The sequence below is a fragment of the Sebastes umbrosus genome, chromosome 20 (assembly GCF_015220745.1).
Source record: "Sebastes umbrosus isolate fSebUmb1 chromosome 20, fSebUmb1.pri, whole genome shotgun sequence".
Taxonomy (NCBI): domain Eukaryota; kingdom Metazoa; phylum Chordata; class Actinopteri; order Perciformes; family Sebastidae; genus Sebastes; species Sebastes umbrosus.
In genome coordinates this window covers 19,670,660-19,690,291 of record NC_051288.1, presented here as the reverse complement: position 1 = coordinate 19,690,291, position 19,632 = coordinate 19,670,660, and the positions used below count along the sequence as shown (strand labels likewise).

The window sequence follows — 19,632 nt, the reverse complement described above, 5'->3', positions numbered from 1 at the left end:
TAGTTATTCTCAGACGGATATTGCTGCTGAAGCACAAAAGATGTATTCATGACAGCCCTAATTTCAATAGAAAATTGGCTAAAAATGTCGAAAACAAATAAAATAAAAAATAAAAAAAAAAAAAGTCATAGCACAGTATGTCGAAAAAAGTGTCATAGTATATATGTCGACATATTCTTTAAACCGTTATAGTATAGTATGTGGAAAAAAAGTCATAGTATGTCAGTAAAAAAACAAAACACACATTAAACAGTCCGCCCAGTTTGTGGCAGTATAATATGAAAATAAACTGATGCGACACACTGTAACTTTTTCTGAACATTTTATTGGTTTCCAAAAAATGAATAAAATAAAAATAAAAAGTAATTTCCTCCAAAACAATTTCAGTGTTGAGGAACTGGACGATTAAAACTGAGAATAATTCAACCAGGGGACGGGCGGTCACGGTGACACCTCCCGCCGTCCCGGCTCTCCTTTCTTGGCCAGCGGAGGAGTCGGGGAGGAGCGACTTTTAATATATGAGATGAAGCGATGGGAAAGCAGGAAAAAAGGAGGGGATGAACATCTATCTAAAAAACAAAAATCATTGTTGGGAATCTTTAAACTTGGCAACTTTACTACGAACCTTTGCACCTGAAGAGTGACATGATAAACTCGAGTAATAAAATTACTATTCTCTTTTATTCACATGAAGTTAAATCTAAATCCCTTTTATTTAAAGTTAAATTTAAGTGGCCATCTCCCTTTTAGAGCAGACCTCTTTCTGATATAAGGCATCTGTAGTGCTGTCAACTGAAACAATCGCAGCAGGAGGATCACGTGCATTCAGCGATCACAAAATGTGTGCTCTGAACATGGCTGCCATACAACAATATCATAAACGTTTTTATGAGGGCTGCAGGAGAGACAGGATGTTACTCTCTCTGCTTTTTCTCAATATAACCTCAGGCAACAACTAGAACAGGGCAACATTTAAACAGAGATGCGGATACAGTATAATGGCAGCACAAAGATCACAGGATAAATACCATGCTAGCCAATGTCTCGCTGTGTGTGTGTGTGTGTGTGTGTGTGTGTGTGTGTGTGTGTGTAGAAGAGCCAAAGAGCTGTGGTAAACAGTGATATGTTCTGAAGGCTGTTTAGAGGGTGGAAGAGGCAGGAGAGGGTGATCAATAGCAGGAGGGTGGGAGGAGGTTGAGAAAGTGTGGGTCGTGATTGGCTATTTATGTGAAGGTAAGCCCAGCCTCGTTGTAGACTTTGAAGACCTTCTCGATGGCGTTGACGTAGGCGGCCGTCCGAAGGTCCAGACCCAGGTTGTACTTGCTTGCTGTGCGCATGATTTGCTAGAAAGGCAGAAGAGAACATGTTATAACACGCAGTTCATGTTATTGAAAACATCTCAATGAATGTTTTGTTACAGATCTCCCCAGTACTTTTAATAGTTGGTAGACTTGTTCTGCTCACTAAAACAGTTTGGACTGTGTTATGTCACTTACCCGGGAAGATCTCTCCATGGTGTAGGCCAACCCAGAGTGAACAATATCCTTCTCAGAGGCACCCTGCAAAGGAAGATGAATGTTAATTTCAAGAAGGACACTTTATAAACCGTAAGTATGCAAAGTAGTTCTGACATGATTAATGGTTGAGGTCAAAATTGTATCATTATTAACAATAATAACAAACATTAGCTTGGTTGCATGCTTTTACCATTGAGAATTCAGTGCTTTTGAAAATTAAATACTTTTTTTTGATACAACGTGGTTCTGGTAACTTGTGATGTGCATTTGTCATTGTTTTGGACAGCGCATGAGCATCTAGTAAATATTAGTTAATTACAGGGCTGAAATGTTTACTCAGAGTGGATGTATAAATGTGTGTGAGAGCTTTGTGGCATGTCATTTTTATGATATTTTTGTTATTTCAGGTGTGTCTGCATTGTTTCAATCAAGAGGATTAAAACTGGAAAGTTTGGGACACACCTATGTCGAAAAAAAGTCGCAGTATAGTATGTCAAAAAAAATGTAAAAAAGTCATTGTGTAGTATGTCGAAAAAAGTCATAGTAATATATGTCGAAAGAAATTAAAATGTCATGGTATAATAAGTCGAAAAAAAGTCATAGTATAGTATGTAAAAAAAAAAAATGTCATGGTTTGGTATGGCCAAAAAAAATCCAAAAAAGTTATAGTATGTCGAAGAAAATTCGTTGTATAGTATGTAGAAAGACGCAAAAAAGTAATTGTATAGTATGTGGGAAAAAATAAAATAAAAATCATAGTATAGTATGTCCCAAAAAAAGTCGGTTGGTCACCATCTTAAAACAGGATAAACTTTGTCACACAATACTGAGTGAGTTGTAACTCTGTTTAAGGTTGCAAAGCTCCCATTTATATGGCTGACAGTTATATAACTTATAAAAGCTTTTGTCAGTGTCAGACTTCAGAGAGCGAACATAGTATGGACAAGTGCAGACCCAGTACTGGAATGTTTGTGATTATGTGTGTGACGCAGATTTTACTCACAGCAACTCTGGCCTGGAAGTCAGCAGTGGGTACGACTGGGATGGGTCCTCCCTGCTTGCCAAACTTCCTCTCTAAACTTTCCTGAACAGACACTAGAAGAAATGAAAGAGAAATTAGAGACATCAAAGAAATACTAGTTCATCTAGTTTTGCAATTTCTCCGATAAGGCCAAATATGGGGAAAATGACTGTACCATTTTGTGATTCGCTGTATGTGAACAAGGCAGAGAGTATAAAAAAAAAGGGGAAAGGAGTTTTCCAAGAGAACAGACCTCTTGGGCAGAGATTTCACATCAGCCGACACCATTGTTCGCCGAACACAGCAACATCACCAACGCTGCCTGAGTCGCCAGAGTTTCGGTAAGAATACATCTATTTGTCTTCAAATTCTTGTTGACTGAATTGCAATTTAGATTTTTTTAAGTTATATTAAAAACAAATGAATCTTGCATTTAAAAATAGATGAGCAGTATTGTCAGTGATGTAAAACAGACAGCCAGGAAAGGATTGAAAGATAAAGTTGCCCATGATTGTTGTAAACTTCAGAATTTAAATTTTTACAAAATAGTCTTTGGAAAAACATCTTTTTCAGTAACCACAGCATGAACTGAAACAATCTGAAGGTGCAGTAACACTTAACAGAGTTAACTTGTGTCTTCAAGAAGCAGCTGCAGAGCCAGAGAATCCGCCGCCTCACTGAGACATCCAGAGCATCACAACGCCAAGAGACATACAAGGTATAACAGCACAGCACATCTGAGTACTGAATGTGTTGTACCATTTATCAGGAGCGTTACAAAAAAATAATGGTTCTTTTTTGTTTTAATATAGATGGCTGCTGGTGGTAACGCTCGTCCTTTTGAATACCCTGAAGGAGCTAGCGAACAAAGAAAGGAAAAGATCAGAGAGAAAGCACTGCATGGCAATGAAGACACTCTGTATTATGATACAGATGCTGAAGGTGAAAAATGCAACCTCATGATGTATAGCACTTTTGTAAGAAAATGTCTGAATGCAATGAAGGAACAATATCCTGAACTCGAGGAAGAGCGACAGAACGATAAAATTGTCCTCAAGTGCAAGGAAGGTACCATAACTTCATATCCTACTGTAACGGTTTTGGTAAGAGGCCAAATACTAATGGACAGCTTTAAGAGACATTTTCCAGCAATGAAACAAATGGCCCTGCCACCCTCCTTATTAGAGGGAATGGTCGAATTGGACAGTACCAATACCGGTGTTAAATCTAGGTCTTTTGAATACCCTCAAGGATATACTGATCAACAAAAGGAAAGGGTCAGAAAGGAAACACTGCATAACAATAAAGACACTCTGCATCATGATACCACTTTGTTAGGTAAAAAATGCAACCTCACGTTCTATAGCACTCATGTAAAAGAATGGCTGAATGCAATGAAGAAACAATATCCTACATATAGGGAAATTAGACATGGCCAGTTAGTCAACCTCAAGTCCGATATGGTGACCATAACTTTATACCCTAAAGTAACGGTTGTGGTAGAAGGCCAACTAATGGAGAGGTTTGAGGACAATTTTCCACAAATGAAACAAATGGCTGGTCTAGTGAGGAAGGCGAGGGAACCGGCCCCAGACTTCCCCCGCCTGATGAGAAATATCCGTCGGATGAAAAAGTAAGCACAGAAAAAAAGAAGGGAAAAAAACAACTACAAAATGGATCATTATAAATAACTGATTATTTAAGCTTCATCGTGCCATTTTAATTCATGAACAGGTATCTGGGTTGTAAAATCAATTACATATTCTTTTCTGATTTGTAAGGGGCCATTCACATGCCGCTGGATGAAAGCAGCACGGCTGGCGTTTTCCATGTGTTTTTAGATACAACATGTGAACGGCCCCTAATACGTTTGTCATGTACATCTGTGTAATTTCTGGTTCTGGTGTTTATATATTGCTTTAGAATTGTGTCGCACGTGTTTAAAAAGTTATGACAATGTATCTTCTGATTGTGTCTCATGACACTCTAGTCTGTCTGCGGGTTATGGAGGAAGTAAAGAGCGGTTTTGTACTCACTGAGCAGGTGGTAGTTTGAGTCTCTCTCATATTTGAAGGTCAGTCTTCCATAGCTGACATGGTTGAGGTTCTTCAGCCACTCGAAATAAGACACAGTCACACCGCCAGCATTCAGGTACATGTCCTGCAGGATGAAACATCACAACTCATCAGACATCTTACCGTTTGGTCTTCACTCCTCTGTGTGTTGAATTATTTTTGATTAAACTTCCCCTCTGTACTGTTTGTTTTAAGATTTTGTTTGGGAAGAAAATTATTATTCTGTATAATATAGACATTGGAAAAAAACTAAATGAAATGCTTTTGTGAAATTATTTTTGATAAGCTTGAGGAAACGTGTAAAAATGAGCAAAAGACCTTAATATAAAAATATGTTGCTTACACAATAAAGGCTGGAATATAGTTAACATGACTCTTGCTTCTTGTTTTCAAGATAATTTGGATGGTTATTGTTTGGGTTTCACTGTCTTTGTTTAGATATTATATTTATATATGTGTATTACATTGTGTATTTTTTGCTGCAACATTAAATATTCGTCATATATCTTGGTCAAGTGGCTTCTGGGAAAATTTCATTAGAGAACTATCAAATATTTTCGGTATTTCTCTAAATAAAAACTCACTAATCTTACTGTTTGGGAAAATACCAGAAGAAAAAGATTCACACTTATTCCTAGTGATAGAGGTCGTAATAATTAAACAGTGTTGTAGTTTGCATTTCTGTGTGCGTTATTTGTGCTTACAGGAATAACCATGACGTTGTTCTCCAGGAAGATCTTGTCAGCATCTGGGGTGGTGGGACCATTAGCACCTTCAGCAATGATCTGAAAGAGACAAAGAAACAAACACATACTTCACATGACTGCAAACAAGTTGCCCTGTCCTTACTCATGTTGAGTCAAATTGAAACTTAAACCCTGTCTTTACTCATGTTGAGTCAAATTGAAACTTAAACCCTGTCTTTACTCATGTTGAGTCAAATTGAAACTTAAACCCTGTCTTTACTCATGTTGAGTCAAATTGAAACTTAAACCCTGTCTTTACTCATGGGGAGTCAAATGGAAACTAAAACCCTGTCTTTACTCATGGGGAGTCAAATGGAAACTTAAAGCACAGCACCTTGGGGGAATCAAAGTGAGTGTCTACCTTGGCACCCACGAGTCTCCCCTTTACAGACATGCCCACTTTATGATAATCACATGCAGTTTGGGGCAAGTCATAGTCAAGTCAGCACACTGACACACTGACAGCTGTTGTTGCCTGTTGGGCTGCAGTTTGCCATGTTATGATTTGAGCATATTTTTCTATGCTAAATGCAGTACCTGTGAGGGTTTCTGGACAATATTTGTCATTGTTTTGTGTTGTTAATTGATTTCCAATAATATATACATACATTTGCATAAAGCAAGTATATTTGTCCACTCCCATGTTGATAAGAGTATTAAATACTTGACAAATCTCCCTTTAAGGTACATTTGAACAGATAAATTGCAATATATCGCGATAAATCATGGACAATCATGCGATTTATCGTGATTAAATATTTATATATTTATATTTTAGTCAAATTTTTTTTAAAAAGCCATAGTATAGCATGTCGAACTTTTTTATGAAAAAAGTCATAGTAAAGTATGTCGAGAAAAGATGAAAATACATCCTAGTATGTTGAAAAAAAGTCATAGTAAAGCATGTAAAAAAGCATGTAAAAAAAAAAACGTCAGAAAAAGTCATAGAAGAATATGTCATAAAAAATGCAAAAATAGTATAGTATGTAAAAAAAAAAAATGTCATGTTTGGTATGTCCAAAAAAAATCCCCAAAAGTTATAGTATAGTGTGTCGAAGAAAATTCATTGTATAGTATGTAGAAAGACGCAAAAAAGCCAAATACAAAAAAGTAATTGTATAGTATGTGGGAAAAAATAAAATAAAAATCATAGTATAGTATGTCCCAAAAAAAGTCGGTTGGTCACCATCTTAAAACAGGATAAACTTTGTCACACAATACTGAGTGAGTTGTAACTCTGTTTAAGGTTGCAATGCTCCCATTTATATGGCTGACAGTTCTATAACGTATAAAAGCTTTTGTCAGTGTCAGACTTCAGAGTGCGAACATAGTATGTACCAGTGCAGACCTGGCACTGGTCTGTTTGTGATTATCTGTGTGACGCAGATGTTACTCACAGCAACTCTGGCCTGGAAGTCAGCAGTGAGTACGACTGGGATGGGCCCTCCCTGCTTGCCAAACTTCCTCTCTAAACTTTCAGAAGAAATAAAAGAGAAATTAGAGACATCAAAGAAATACCAGTTCATCTAGTTTTACAACTTCTCCGATAAGGCCAAATATGGGGAAAATGACTGTGCCATTTTGTGATTCGCTGTATGTGAACAAGGCAGAGAGTATAAAAAAAAGGGGAAAGGAGTTTTCCAAGAGAACAGACCTCTTGGGCAGAGATTTCACATCAGCCGACACCATTGTTCGCCGAACTTACACAGCAACATCACCAACGCTGCCTGAGTCGCCAGAGTTTCGGTAAGAATACATCTATTTGTCTTCAAATTCTTGTTGACTGAATTGCAATTTAGATTTTTTTAAGTTATATTAAAAACAAATGAATCTTGCATTTAAAAATAGATGAGCAGTATTGTCAGTGATGTAAAACAGACAGCCAGGAAAAGATTGAAAGATAAGGTTGCCCATGATTGTTGTAAACTTCCACAACATGTACTGAAACAATCTGAAGGTGCAGTAACAGTTAACAGAGTTAACTTGTGTCTTCAAGAAGCAGCTGCAGAGCCAGATAATCCGCCGCCCCACTGAGACATCCAGAGCATCACAACGCCAAGAGACATACAAGGTATAACAGCACAGCACGTCTGAGTACTGAATGTGTTGTACCATTTATCAGTAGCGTTACAAAAAAATAATGGTTCTTTTTTGTTTTAATATAGATGGCTACTGGTGGTATTGTTTGTCCTTTTGAATACCCTGAAGGAGCTAAGGAACAAAGAAAGGAAAAGATCAGAGAGAAAACACTGCGTGGCAATAAAGACATTCTGTTTTATGATACAGATGCTGAAGGTGAAAAATGCAACCTCATGTTGTGTAGCATTCGTGTAAGAGAATGGCTGAATGCAATTCAGCAAAAATATCCTGAACTCAAAGAAGCGCGAGAGAACGATAAAATTATCCTAAAGTGCAAGGAAAGTACCATAACTTTATATCCTACTGTGACGGTTGTGGTAACAGGCGAACTAATGGAGAGCTTTGAGAGACATTTTCCAGAAATGAAACGAATGGCCCTGACACCCTCCTTATTAGAGGCATTGGCCAAATTGGACATAAACAGTACTGGCTCTAGGCATTTTGAATACTCTGAAGGATCTACTGATAAACAAAAGGAAAGGGTCAGAGAGGAAACACTGCGTAACAATAAAGACACTCTGCATCATGATACCCATTTGATGGGTGAAATATGCAACCTCAAGTTCTATAGCACTCATGTAATAGAATGGCTGAATGCAATGAAGAAACAATATCCTGCATTTGAGGAAATTCAAACTGACCGTGTTCAGAACCTCAAGTCCGATATAGGTACCATAACTTCATACCCTAAAGTAACGGTTGTGGTAGAAGGCCAACTAATGGAGAGGTTTGAGGAAGATTTTCCACAAATGAGACAAAGGGCCAAGTCTAATGAGGAAGGACGTCCGGATGAGCCAGAAGGTGAGGGCACTCTCCACACCCCACCAAACCCAGCTGATGAGAAATATCCATCTGATGAAAAAGTAAGCACAGAAAAAAAGAAAGGGGAAAAAAAACAAAAAAAACTACAAAATGGATCATTATAAATAACTGATTATTTAAGCTTCATCGTGCCATTTTAATTCATGAATAGGTATCTGGGTTGTAAAATCAATTACATATTCTTTTCTGATTTGTAAGGGGCCGTTCACATGCCGCGATTTTTGTGCGCTCAAAATTGAGAGTGACGCCGTGCAAGCGTTTCAAAGCACTTATTTTTGAGTGTGCGAGTTTAATTTCTGGGACGCAGCAACATGCTGCAGTGCATGTTGCTGCGTCCCAGAAATGTAACTTTCTTTAATTGGTAATTGGTTGTTACTCATGTGACTGAGTTTAGTTAGTCTGTGAAGCTTCCTGCTAAATTACCATCATCATCATCTCAGCGTGACGGTTTTGGCTGCTTAGTAACAGCAGGCGCGACAGGAGCGAAACCTCCCAAGCACCTTGTATAAAAGGATGAAAGCAGCACGGCTGGCGTTTTCCATGTGTTTTTAGATACAACATGTGAACGGCCCCTAATACGTTTGACATCTGTGTAAGTTCTGGTTCTGGTGTTTATATATTGCTTTAGAATTGTGTCGCACGTGTTTAAAAAGTTATGACAATGTATCTTCTGATTGTGTCTCATGACACTCTAGTCTGTCTGCGGGTTATGGAGGAAGTAAAGAGCGGTTTTGTACTCACTGAGCAGGTGGTAGTTTGAGTCTCTCTCATATTTGAAGGTCAGTCTTCCATAGCTGACATGGTTGAGGTTCTTCAGCCACTCGAAATAAGACACAGTCACACCGCCAGCATTCAGGTACATGTCCTGCAGGATGAAACATCACAACTCATCAGACATCTTACCGTTTGGTCTTCACTCCTCTGTGTGTTGAATTATTTTTGATTAAACTTCCCCTCTGTACTGTTTGTTTTAAGATTTTGTTTGGGAAGAAAATTATTATTCTGTATAATATAGACATTGGAAAAAAACTAAATGAAATGCTTTTGTGAAATTATTTTTGACAAGCTTGAGGAAACGTGTAAAAATGAGCAAAAGACCGTAATATTAAAATATGTTGCTTACACAATAAAGGCTGGAATATAGTTAACATGACTCTTGCTTCTTGTTTTCAAGATAAGTTACTCTGGTTATTGTTTGGGTTTCACCGTCTTTGTTTAGATATTATATTTACATATGTGTATTACATTGTGTATTTTTTGCTGCAACATTAAATATTCGTCATATATTTTTGGTCAAGTGGCTTCTGGGAAAATTTCATTAGAGAACTATCAAATATTTTTGGTATTTCTCTAAATAAAACTCCACTAATCTTACTGTTTGGGAAAATACCAGAAGAAAAAGATTCACACGTATTCCTAGTAATAGAGGTCGTAATAATTAAACAAATTACAAGGGATTGGTTAAAAGATGATAAAAACTGGCACGGCCATTTCCAAAGGGATCCCTTGACCTCTGACCTCAAGATATGTGAATGATAATGGGTTCTATGGGTACCCACGAGTCTCCCCTTTACAGACATGCCCACTTTATGATAATCACATGCAGTTTAAGGCAAGTCATAGTCAAGTCAGCACACTGACACACTGACAGCTGTTGTTGCCTGTTGGGCTGCAGTTTGCCATGTTATGATTTGAGCATAATTTTTATGCTAAATGCAGTACCTGTGAGGGTTTCTGGACAATATTTGTCATTGTTTTGTGTTGATAATTGATTTCCAATAATAAATATATACATACATTTGCATAAAGCAAGTATATTTGTCCACTCCCATGTTGATAAGAGTATTAAATACTTGACAAATCTCCCTTTAAGGTACATTTGAACAGATAAATTGCGATATATCGTGATAAATCATGGACAATCATGCGATTTATTGCAATTAAATATTTTAACCGATTGACAGCCCTAATAAAAAGATAAAAGAAAAGAGGCAGAAGTGAGGGGAAGGGAGAACCAGTTTGTAGTCCTCCAGCTGTTTGGGGTCGATGCCCTCTGAGTTGTAGATGGCTCCATCAATCTCACCAATGCCCACACACTCGGCCCCAAACCTGTGCAGGTACCTCATGGAGTGGAGACCCACATTACCAAAGCCCTGTGAAAAGTCACAGCAAGGGAATAATCACCACGGTCCAACATCACTATGACAATCACTTTTTAATCATTAAATAATATCAGTAGTAAACACTGTTAATGGTTATACCCTGTTTTACTCAACCATAAACTTTGAATCAGCGCACATTCCTCTGGTGCCACCATGTGGCCGGTTTAGGTTATAACATCAGGGCCGGGCTAAAACAGATGGCATGGCTCTGATTGAGGCTCTAAAACCCTTCATCATGATTTCAAATGAAAACTTAAATCCTGCGAGTATCTGTGAGCAAATATCTGCACATTTCCATCTAAAATGTTTCTACTATGCTCAAACCATGTGTGTATGCGTGTACCTGGATGACGAAGGTCTTGTCCTGGAAGCCGGGTGTCAGGCCCAGCATGCTCATGTAGGACGCCTCGTTGATGAAGTTCTCGATGCCGTGGAAAACTCCACGACCGGTGGCTGAGATACGTCCGTGGATTCCTCCCTGGCTGATGGGCTTTCCTGTCACACAGGCATGGGCGTTGATGTCCTGCACACACATACAGAGAAGATCAGACCACATGGACCATAGACTGAAGTAGATTATATGCACAGTATTTGTGTCAAAGCCCACAGGAGACTTTTTGTAGCCTCAATTTGGGTTTAGAACTGAGCAAGCGGCAACCAACATGACTGAGTGTGATTGACTGAGACACAAACACAGCCCAAAACATACTATTCTGAAAGTCTTAATGTCTCCAATGAGCCTCAAAATAGCGACCAAGACACCCATTAAAAAACACAAAATCAGGACTGAGACCAAAAATTGCAGGAAAAAAAATTATAGCCTATATTTCAATTAGGGTTGACCCGAATGCTTCGAAGCTTCGACCGTTGCCATGGTAATCGACCTCTAAATCAGTATTGAATGCTTTTTTTTCATATATAAGTATGTAATATAAATGTATAAATCCACAAATAGCCCATGGAATAAGGAATAATCCCACAACATTATTCATATTTAACATTAATTATTATTAGTTATTCTCAGACGGATATCGCTGCTGAAGCACAAAAGATTTATTCATGACAGCCCTAATTTCAATAGAAAATTGGCTAAAAATGTGGGGAAAAAAAAAATAAATAAAAAAAATCATAGCCCAGTATGTCGGGAAAATTTTTTTTAGAATTTTATGAAAAAAAGTCATAGTATAGTATGTCAAACAAATTCATGAAAGAAAAGTCATAGTATAGTATGTCAAAAAAACAATAACAAACATTAGCTTGGTTGCATGCTTTTACCATTGAGAATTTGGTGCTTTTGAAAATTAAATACTTTTTTTTGATACAACGTGGTTCTGGTAACTTGTGATGTGCATTTGTCATTGTTTTGGACAGTGCATGAGCATCTAGTAATGGAAATATTAGTTAGTTACAGGGCTGAAATGCTTACTCAGAGAGTGTATGTATAAATGTGTGTGAGAGCTTTGTTGCATGTCATTTTTATGATGCCTTTGTTATTTCAGGTGTGTCTGCACGGTGTCAATTAAGAGGATTAAAACTGAAAAGTTTGGGACACACCTACTCCCATTGTGTGATATACGGTTGGAATGTCCTGCGGGCACGTCTGGGGAACGCGCACGTCGGGGCACGTACATGTCTTCAGACCAAGACTCTTATAAAACATGTCAAATTTGGGGAAGGTTGGACAATGTATAGTCAATTTACAACAACTTCCTGTTTCCTGTAGGGGGCGCTATGACTATCACGCATAATACCACATATATGTCTTCAGGCCTGGACTATTATCCAGCTTGTGAAGTTTGGAGCAGATTGGACTATGTAAAGTCAATTTACAACAGCTTCCTGTGTCATGGCGAATCATTTAAATTCTCCGCCACGCCACGTCAACACCGTTTCATGAAAACTCACAATTTGAGCAACTTTTCATCACAAAGGTCTTAAGATACTACTGACCAAATTTGAAGTTGATCGGGTTAAATCTCTAGGAGGAGTTCATAAAAGTATGCATAAAATACATAAATTATATGAAAAACACAAAATTCAAGATGGCCGACTTCCGGGTGGGCGGAGCTAATGAAACCCAATGAGGAATATGTTTCCAAGAATGAGTGGGATATGCATACCAAATTTCATGAATATCGGATTAATTTTGTCCAAATCACAGCCAGGGGGCGCTATAGAGCCGGTTAAACACGCTAAGCCCAATCGCTGTACATTCCCGTAAAGTTTACGGGTGTCCATCGTGTTGCCAAGTTTCATGAGTTTTCGAGTATACCAAGGGTGTCAAAGACATGTTCAAAGGCTAAAAGACATAAGGGGGCGCTAGAGAGCCGACATGCCACGCCCACGCAAAATTTCACCCCTAAATCGAAGAAATTACGAGTTTGGATGTGCGTGTAAAGTTTCATGAATTTTTGTCCAGGTATGAGCATGTGAGCAATGACATACTTGAATTTCGTGACGATCGAAGAAACTTTCTCTGAAAAACTGCCTACATTAGGGTGCGCTATCTCGCCCCCTGGAGACACCCGAGCCGGGTCACTCCAGAACATTGAATTTCCCACCAGTTCTGACGCATATTCCACTTTTGGTGAGTTTTTGGGGATGGCTAAGGTCCCAAAAAGGCAATCTCCCGGCAGAAAAAGAATAATCCTTAGAAAACAATAGGTTTCCTTGCACTTCGTGCCAGGACACCGTTGGGGTCCTGGCACTTTCGTGCTCGGGCCCTAATAATAATCCTTAGAAGAACAATAGGTCATCCGCCGACGTTGTCGGTGCTCGGGCCCTAATAATAATTCTTAGAAAAACAATAGGTTTCCTTGCACTTTCGTGTGTTTCTGTGTTTCTAGGTGAGCTAAAGTGGTTAAAGGATGTATAAAAGTAGCGACACAGATGTATAAAGAATGTGTATGAATAAGGGACCAGCGGTAATGCAAACAAGAGATTTATATCGGAGTTTTGCAAGTTGTTACAAGGATGTTGTAGGGGTTCTACTTAGTAGGTTTTGGTTATTAGCAAATTAATTAATAAATAATAATAGAATTATTAATATTAATAAAGATTATCAATAAACATCAATAATAAACGGGGCACCACCCTGGAATCAGGGACCAATGACCAAAACGTTAATATAGTCTCATTATATATGCTAAACTATCAATTTGGAACGTTGATTAATAATTAAATTAATAACTATAACCAGAATAGATAGTAAAGGTTGAAGGATATCGGAGTTCTTGACATAGCAGAGGTTGGCATTATTCACTCTTGTGCAACATTAAAGAGATCAGCATGTATATTCCACAAACATTTATTTACAAGATAATAAAGGTTCAAAACACAATATTAATCTAACTAAATAACTAAACTAAACAAACCAAACACAGTGTGTGTGTGTGTGTGTGTGTGTGTGTGTGAGAGAGAGAGAGAGAGAGGGGGGGGGACAAGATGGCCAACATGTTGAAACTGTGGAACACTTTAAATACCTCGGTACAGACTTGGACACCCAAGTGAGCTTCTCTGTAAATACAGAGTATATTTTCAAGAGATGCTCACAGCGACTTTATCTTCTAAGGAAACTTAGTGGCCTCGGTGTCAGCCGGCAGATTTTAGAATTAGTGTACAAAACTATAGTCCATGAGCCAGGGGGTTGGTCGTGCCACTTTGGAGGGACCATGTCTCATAGTGATTTTTTTAAAGGTCTATGTCCCTAGTGTTGGAAAACGCATGATAGCATTGCAGCAATGGTAGCTTTCTATGTTCTATCACTCCTTTTTTCATCCCTCCATCATTAAAACTTTTCCATCTTTTTTCGCCATTTTACACAGAGATCCAGTATAAAAGACGGAAACCAACACATAATATCATGAAGTCATGGAGTTAGTTATAAGGGCATTTGGAGTTGCATTCAGAATTTGCCCCATTGCAGCATTAGAGGTCAAAGGTCAAATTCTCTTGACCTCAGTGTCATGACAATGTGACTGAAGGATAGATTATAGTCTAAGCTTTACAACGATATATGACTTCATGATATTGTGTGTTGGTTGGTACATCAACAAGAAATACCAGTTCTACAACTTGACATTCATTTCTCCGATAAGGCCACGTATGCTGAAAATGACTGTGCCATTTTATGATTGGCTGTATGTGAACAAGGCAGAGAGTATAAAAAAAAGGGAAAGGAGTTGTCCGACCAGTTTTCGCCGAACTTACACCGCAACATCACCAACACTGCCTGAGTCGCCACAGTATCGGTAAGAATACATCTATTTGTCCTTCAAATTCTTGTTGACTGAATTGCAATTTAGATTTTTTTAAGTTATATTAAAAACAAATGAATCTTGCATTTAAAAATAGATGAGCAGTATTGTCAGTGATGTAAAACAGACAGCCAGGAAAAGATTGAAAGATAAAGTTGCCCTTGATTGTAGTAATCTTCAGAATTAAAATCTTTACAAAATAGTCTTCGGAAAAACATCTTTTTCAGTAACCACAGCATGAACTGAAACAATCTGAAGGTGCAGTAACACTTAACAGAGTTAACTTGTGTCTTCAAGAAGCAGCTGCAGAGCCAGAGAATCCGCCGCCTCACTGAGACATCCAGAGCATCACAAAGCCAAGAGACATACAAGGTATAACAGCACAGCACGTCTGAGTACTGAATGTGTTTTTGCTGAACTTGCACAGCAACATCACCGACGCTGCCTGAGTCGCCACAGTTTCGGTAAGAATACATCTATTTGTCCTTCAAATTCTTTTTGACTGAATGCTATTTAGATTTTTTTTCTTTTAAGTTAAATTTAAAAACAAATTAATCTTGCATTTAAAAATAGATGAGCAGTATTGTCAGTGATGTAAAACAGACAGCCAGGAAAAGATTGAAAGATAAAGTTGCCCTTGATTGTAGTAATCTTCAGAATTAAAATCTTTACAAAATAGTCTTCGGAAAAACACCTTTTTCAGTAACCACAGCATGAACTGAAACAATCTGAAGGTGCAGTAACAGAAGAGTTAACTTGTGTCTTCAAGAAGCAGCTGCAGAGCCAGAGAATCCGCCGCCCCACTGAGACATCCAGAGCATCACAAAGCCAAGAGACATACAAGGTATAACAGCACAGCACGTCTGAGTACTGAATGTGTTTTACCATTTATCAGGAGCGTTACAAAAAAATAATGGTTCTTTTTTGTTTTAATATAGATGGCTGCTGGTGGTATCGCTCGTCCTTTTGAATACCCTGAAGGAGCTAGCGAACAAAGAAAGGAAAAGATCAGAGAGAAAGCACTGCGTGGCAATGAAGACACTCTGTTTTATGATACAGATGCTGAAGGTGAAAAATGCAACCTCATGATGTATAGCACTTCTGTAAGAAAATGTCTGAATGCAATGAAGGAACAATATCCTGAACTCGAGGAAGAGCGACAGAACGATAAAATTGTCCTCAAGTGCAAGGAAGGTACCATAACTTCATATCCTACTGTAATGGTTTTGGTAACAGGCCAAATACTAATGGACAGCTTTAAGAGACATTTTCCAGCAATGAAACAAATGGCCCTGACACCCTCCTTATTAGAGACAATGGTCGAATTGGACAGTACCAATACTGGTGTTATCTCTAGGTCTTTTGAATGCCCTCAAGGATCTACTGATCAACAAAAGGAAAGGGTCAGAGGGGAAACACTGTGTAACAATAAAGACACTCTGCATCATGATACCACTTTGTTAGGTAACAAATGCAACCTCACGTTCTATAGCACTCATGTAAAAGAATGGCTGAATGCAATGAAGGAACAATATCCTGCAAATAGGGAAATTAGACATGGCCAGTTAGTCAACCTCAAGTCCGATATGGGGACCATAACTTTATACCCTAAAGTAACGGTTGTGGTAGAAGGCCAACTAATGGAGAGGTTTGAGGACAATTTTCCACAAATGAAACAAATGGCTGGTCTAGTGAGGAAGGCGAGGGAACCGGCCCCAGACTTCCCCCGCCTGATGAGAAATATCCGTCGGATGAAAAAGTGAGCACAGAAAAAAAGAAGGGAAAAAAACAACAACTACAAAATGGATCATTACAAATAACTGATTATTTAAGCTTCATCGTGCCATTTTAATTCATGAATAGGTATCTGGGTTGTAAAATCAATTACATATTCTTTTCTGATTTGTAAGGGGCCGTTCACATGCCGCGATTTTTGTGCGCTCAAAATTGAGAGTGACGCCGTGCAAGCTTTTCAAAGCACTTATTTTTGAGTGTGCGACGGCTGCGCCCCGAGATACAAAAAAAAAGTTACATTTTTGGGACGCAGCAACATGCTGCATTGCATGTTGCTGCGTCCCAAAAATTGAACTTTCTTTAATTGGTAATTGGTTGTTACTCATGTGACTGAGTTTAGTTAGTCTGTGAAGCTTCCTGCTAAATTACCATCATCATCATCGCAGCGCGACGGTTTTGGCTGCTTAGTAACAGCAGGCGCGACAGGAGCGAAACCTCCCAAGCACCTTGTATAAAAGGATGAAAGCAGCCCGGCTGGCGTTTTCCATGTGTTTTTAGATACAACATGTGAACGGCCCCTAATACGTTTGTCATATAATGTACATCTGTGTAATTTCTGGTTCTGGTGTTTATATATTGCTTTAGAATTGTGTCGCACGTGTTTAAAAAGTTATGACAATGTATCTTCTGATTGTGTCTCATGACACTCTAGTCTGTCTGCGGGTTATGGAGGAAGTAAAGAGCGGTTTTGTACTCACTGAGCAGGTGGTAGTTTGAGTCTCTCTCGTATTTGAAGGTCAGTCTTCCATAGCTGACATGGTTGAGGTTCTTCAGCCACTCGAAATAAGACACAGTCACACCGCCAGCATTCAGGTACATGTCCTGCAGGATGAAACATCACAACTCATCAGACATCTTACCGTTTGGTCTTCACTCCTCTGTGTGTTGAATTATTTTTGATTAAACTTCCCCTCTGTACTGTTTGTTTTAAGATTTTGTTTGGGAAGAAAATTATTATTCTGTATAATATAGACATTGGAAAAAAACTAAATGAAATGCTTTTGTGAAATTATTTTTGATAAGCTTGAGGAAACGTGTAAAAATGAGCAAAAGAACTTAATATAAAAATATGTTGCTTACACAATAAAGGCTGGAATATAGTTAACATGACTCTTGCTTCTTGTTTTCAAGATAATTTGGATGGTTATTGTTTGGGTTTCACTGTCTTTGTTTAGATATTATATTTATATATGTGTATTACATTGTGTATTTTTTGCTGCAACATTAAATATTTGTCATATATTTTGGTCAAGTGGCTTCTGGGAAAATTTCATTAGAGAACTATCAAATATTTTTGGTATTTCTCTAAATAAAAACTCACTAATCTTACTGTTTGGGAAAATACCAGAAGAAAAAGATTCACACGTATTCCTAGTAATAGAGGTAGTAATAATTAAACAAATTACAAGGGATTGGTTAAAAGATGATAAAAACTGGCACGGCCATTTCCAAAGGGATCCCTTGACCTCTGACCTCAAGATATGTGAATGATAATGGGTTCTATGGGTACCCACAAGTCTCCCCTTTACAGACATGCTCACTTTATGATAATCACATGCAGTTTAAGGCAAGTCATAGTCAAGTCAGCACACTGACACACTGACAGCTGTTGTTGCCTGTTGGGCTTCAGTTTGCCATGTTATGATTTGAGCATAATTTTTATGCTAAATGCAGTACCTGTGAGGGTTTCTGGACAATATTTGTCATTGTTTTGTGTTGATAATTGATTTCCAATAATATATACATACATTTGCATAAAGCAAGTATATTTGTCCACTCCCATGTTGATAAGAGTATTAAATACTTGACAAATCTCCCTTTAAGGTACATTTGAACAGATAAATTGCGATATATTGCGATAAATCATGGACAATCATGCAATTTATCGCAATTAAATATTGTAACCGATTGACAGCCCTAATAAAAAGATAAAAGAAAAGAGGCAGAAGTGAGGGGAAGGGAGAACCAGTTTGTAGTCCTCCAGCTGTTTGGGGTCGATGCCCTCTGAGTTGTAGATGGCTCCATCAATCTCACCAATGCCCACACACTTGGCCCCAAACCTGTGCAGGTACCTCATGGAGTGAAGACCCACATTACCAAAGCCCTGTGAAAAGTCACAGCAAGGGAATAATCACCACGGTCCAACATCACTATGAGAATCACTTTTTAATCATTAAATAATATCAGTAGTAAACACTGTTAATGGTTATACCCTGTTTTACTCAACCATAAACTTTGATTCAGCGCACATTCCTCTGGTGCCACCATGTGGCCGGTTTAGGTTATAACATCAGGGCCGGGCTAAAACAGATGGCATGGCTCTGATTGAGGCTCTAAAACCCTTCATCATGATTTCAAATGAAAACTTAAATCCTGCTAGTATCTGTGAGCAAATATCTGCACATTTCCATCTAAAATGTTTCTACTATGCTCAAACCATGTGTGTATGTGTGTACCTGGATGACGAAGGTCTTGTCCTGGAAGCCGGGTGTCAGGCCCAGCATGCTCATGTAGGACGCCTCGTTGATGAAGTTCTCGATGCCGTGGAAAACTCCACGACCGGTGGCTGAGATACGTCCGTGGATTCCTCCCTGGCTGATGGGCTTTCCTGTCACACAGGCATGGGCGTTGATGTCCTGCACACACATACAGAGAAGATCAGACCACATGGACCATAGACTGAAGTAGATTATATGCACAGTATTTGTGTCAAAGCCCACAGGAGACTTTTTGTAGCCTCAATTTGGGTTTAGAACTGAGCAAGCGGCAACCAACACTGCTGAGTGTGATTGACTGAGACACAAACACAGCCCAAAACATACTATTCTGAAAGTCTTAATGTCTCCAATGAGCCTCAAAATAGCGACCAAGACACCCATTAAAAGACACAAAATCAGGACTGAGACCAAAAATTGCAGGAAAAAAAATTATAGCTTATATTTCAATTAGGGTTGACCCGAATGCTTCGAAGCTTCGACTGTTGTCATGGTAATCGACCTCTAAATCAGTATTTTCATATATAAGTATGTAATATAAATGTATAAATCCACAAATAGCCCATGGAATAAGGAATAATCCCACAACATTATTCATATTTAAC

At 38.4% G+C, this 19,632-nt stretch overlaps 1 protein-coding gene and 3 long non-coding RNA genes across 5 annotated transcripts; 3 read left to right on the top strand and 1 right to left on the bottom strand.

The window, feature by feature from the left end:
• Window positions 1-308: 308 nt before the first annotated feature.
• LOC119479849 (glutamate dehydrogenase, mitochondrial-like) lies at window positions 309-19,216 on the bottom strand. Its single transcript, XM_037755818.1, has 13 exons — window positions 18,989-19,216; window positions 18,499-18,636; window positions 17,184-17,354; window positions 10,826-11,005; window positions 10,336-10,473; window positions 9,062-9,185; window positions 7,561-7,570; window positions 6,757-6,832; window positions 5,318-5,428; window positions 4,575-4,698; window positions 2,521-2,612; window positions 1,497-1,559; window positions 309-1,343 (listed from the first exon to the last, which is right to left on the bottom strand). The coding sequence occupies exons 1-13, from the start codon at window positions 19,199-19,201 to the stop codon at window positions 1,224-1,226; spliced, it is 1,560 nt and encodes a 519-aa protein (XP_037611746.1). The 5' UTR covers window positions 19,202-19,216; the 3' UTR covers window positions 309-1,223.
• Window positions 2,783-4,288, top strand: LOC119478951. The gene is made up of 3 exons (XR_005204571.1): window positions 2,783-2,879; window positions 3,182-3,256; window positions 3,351-4,288. It is a non-coding gene; the product is annotated as an uncharacterized LOC119478951 (long non-coding RNA).
• LOC119478946 lies at window positions 6,869-8,478 on the top strand. The gene is made up of 3 exons (XR_005204565.1): window positions 6,869-7,105; window positions 7,356-7,430; window positions 7,525-8,478. It is a non-coding gene; the product is annotated as an uncharacterized LOC119478946 (long non-coding RNA).
• On the top strand, window positions 15,114-15,808 carry LOC119478949. Of its 2 annotated transcripts, none has more exons than XR_005204568.1 (3): window positions 15,114-15,202; window positions 15,442-15,582; window positions 15,677-15,808. It is a non-coding gene; the product is annotated as an uncharacterized LOC119478949 (long non-coding RNA). The 2 variants fall into 2 exon arrangements; XR_005204569.1 differs by having other exon boundaries at window positions 15,130-15,202; window positions 15,511-15,582.
• Window positions 19,217-19,632: the final 416 nt, after the last annotated feature.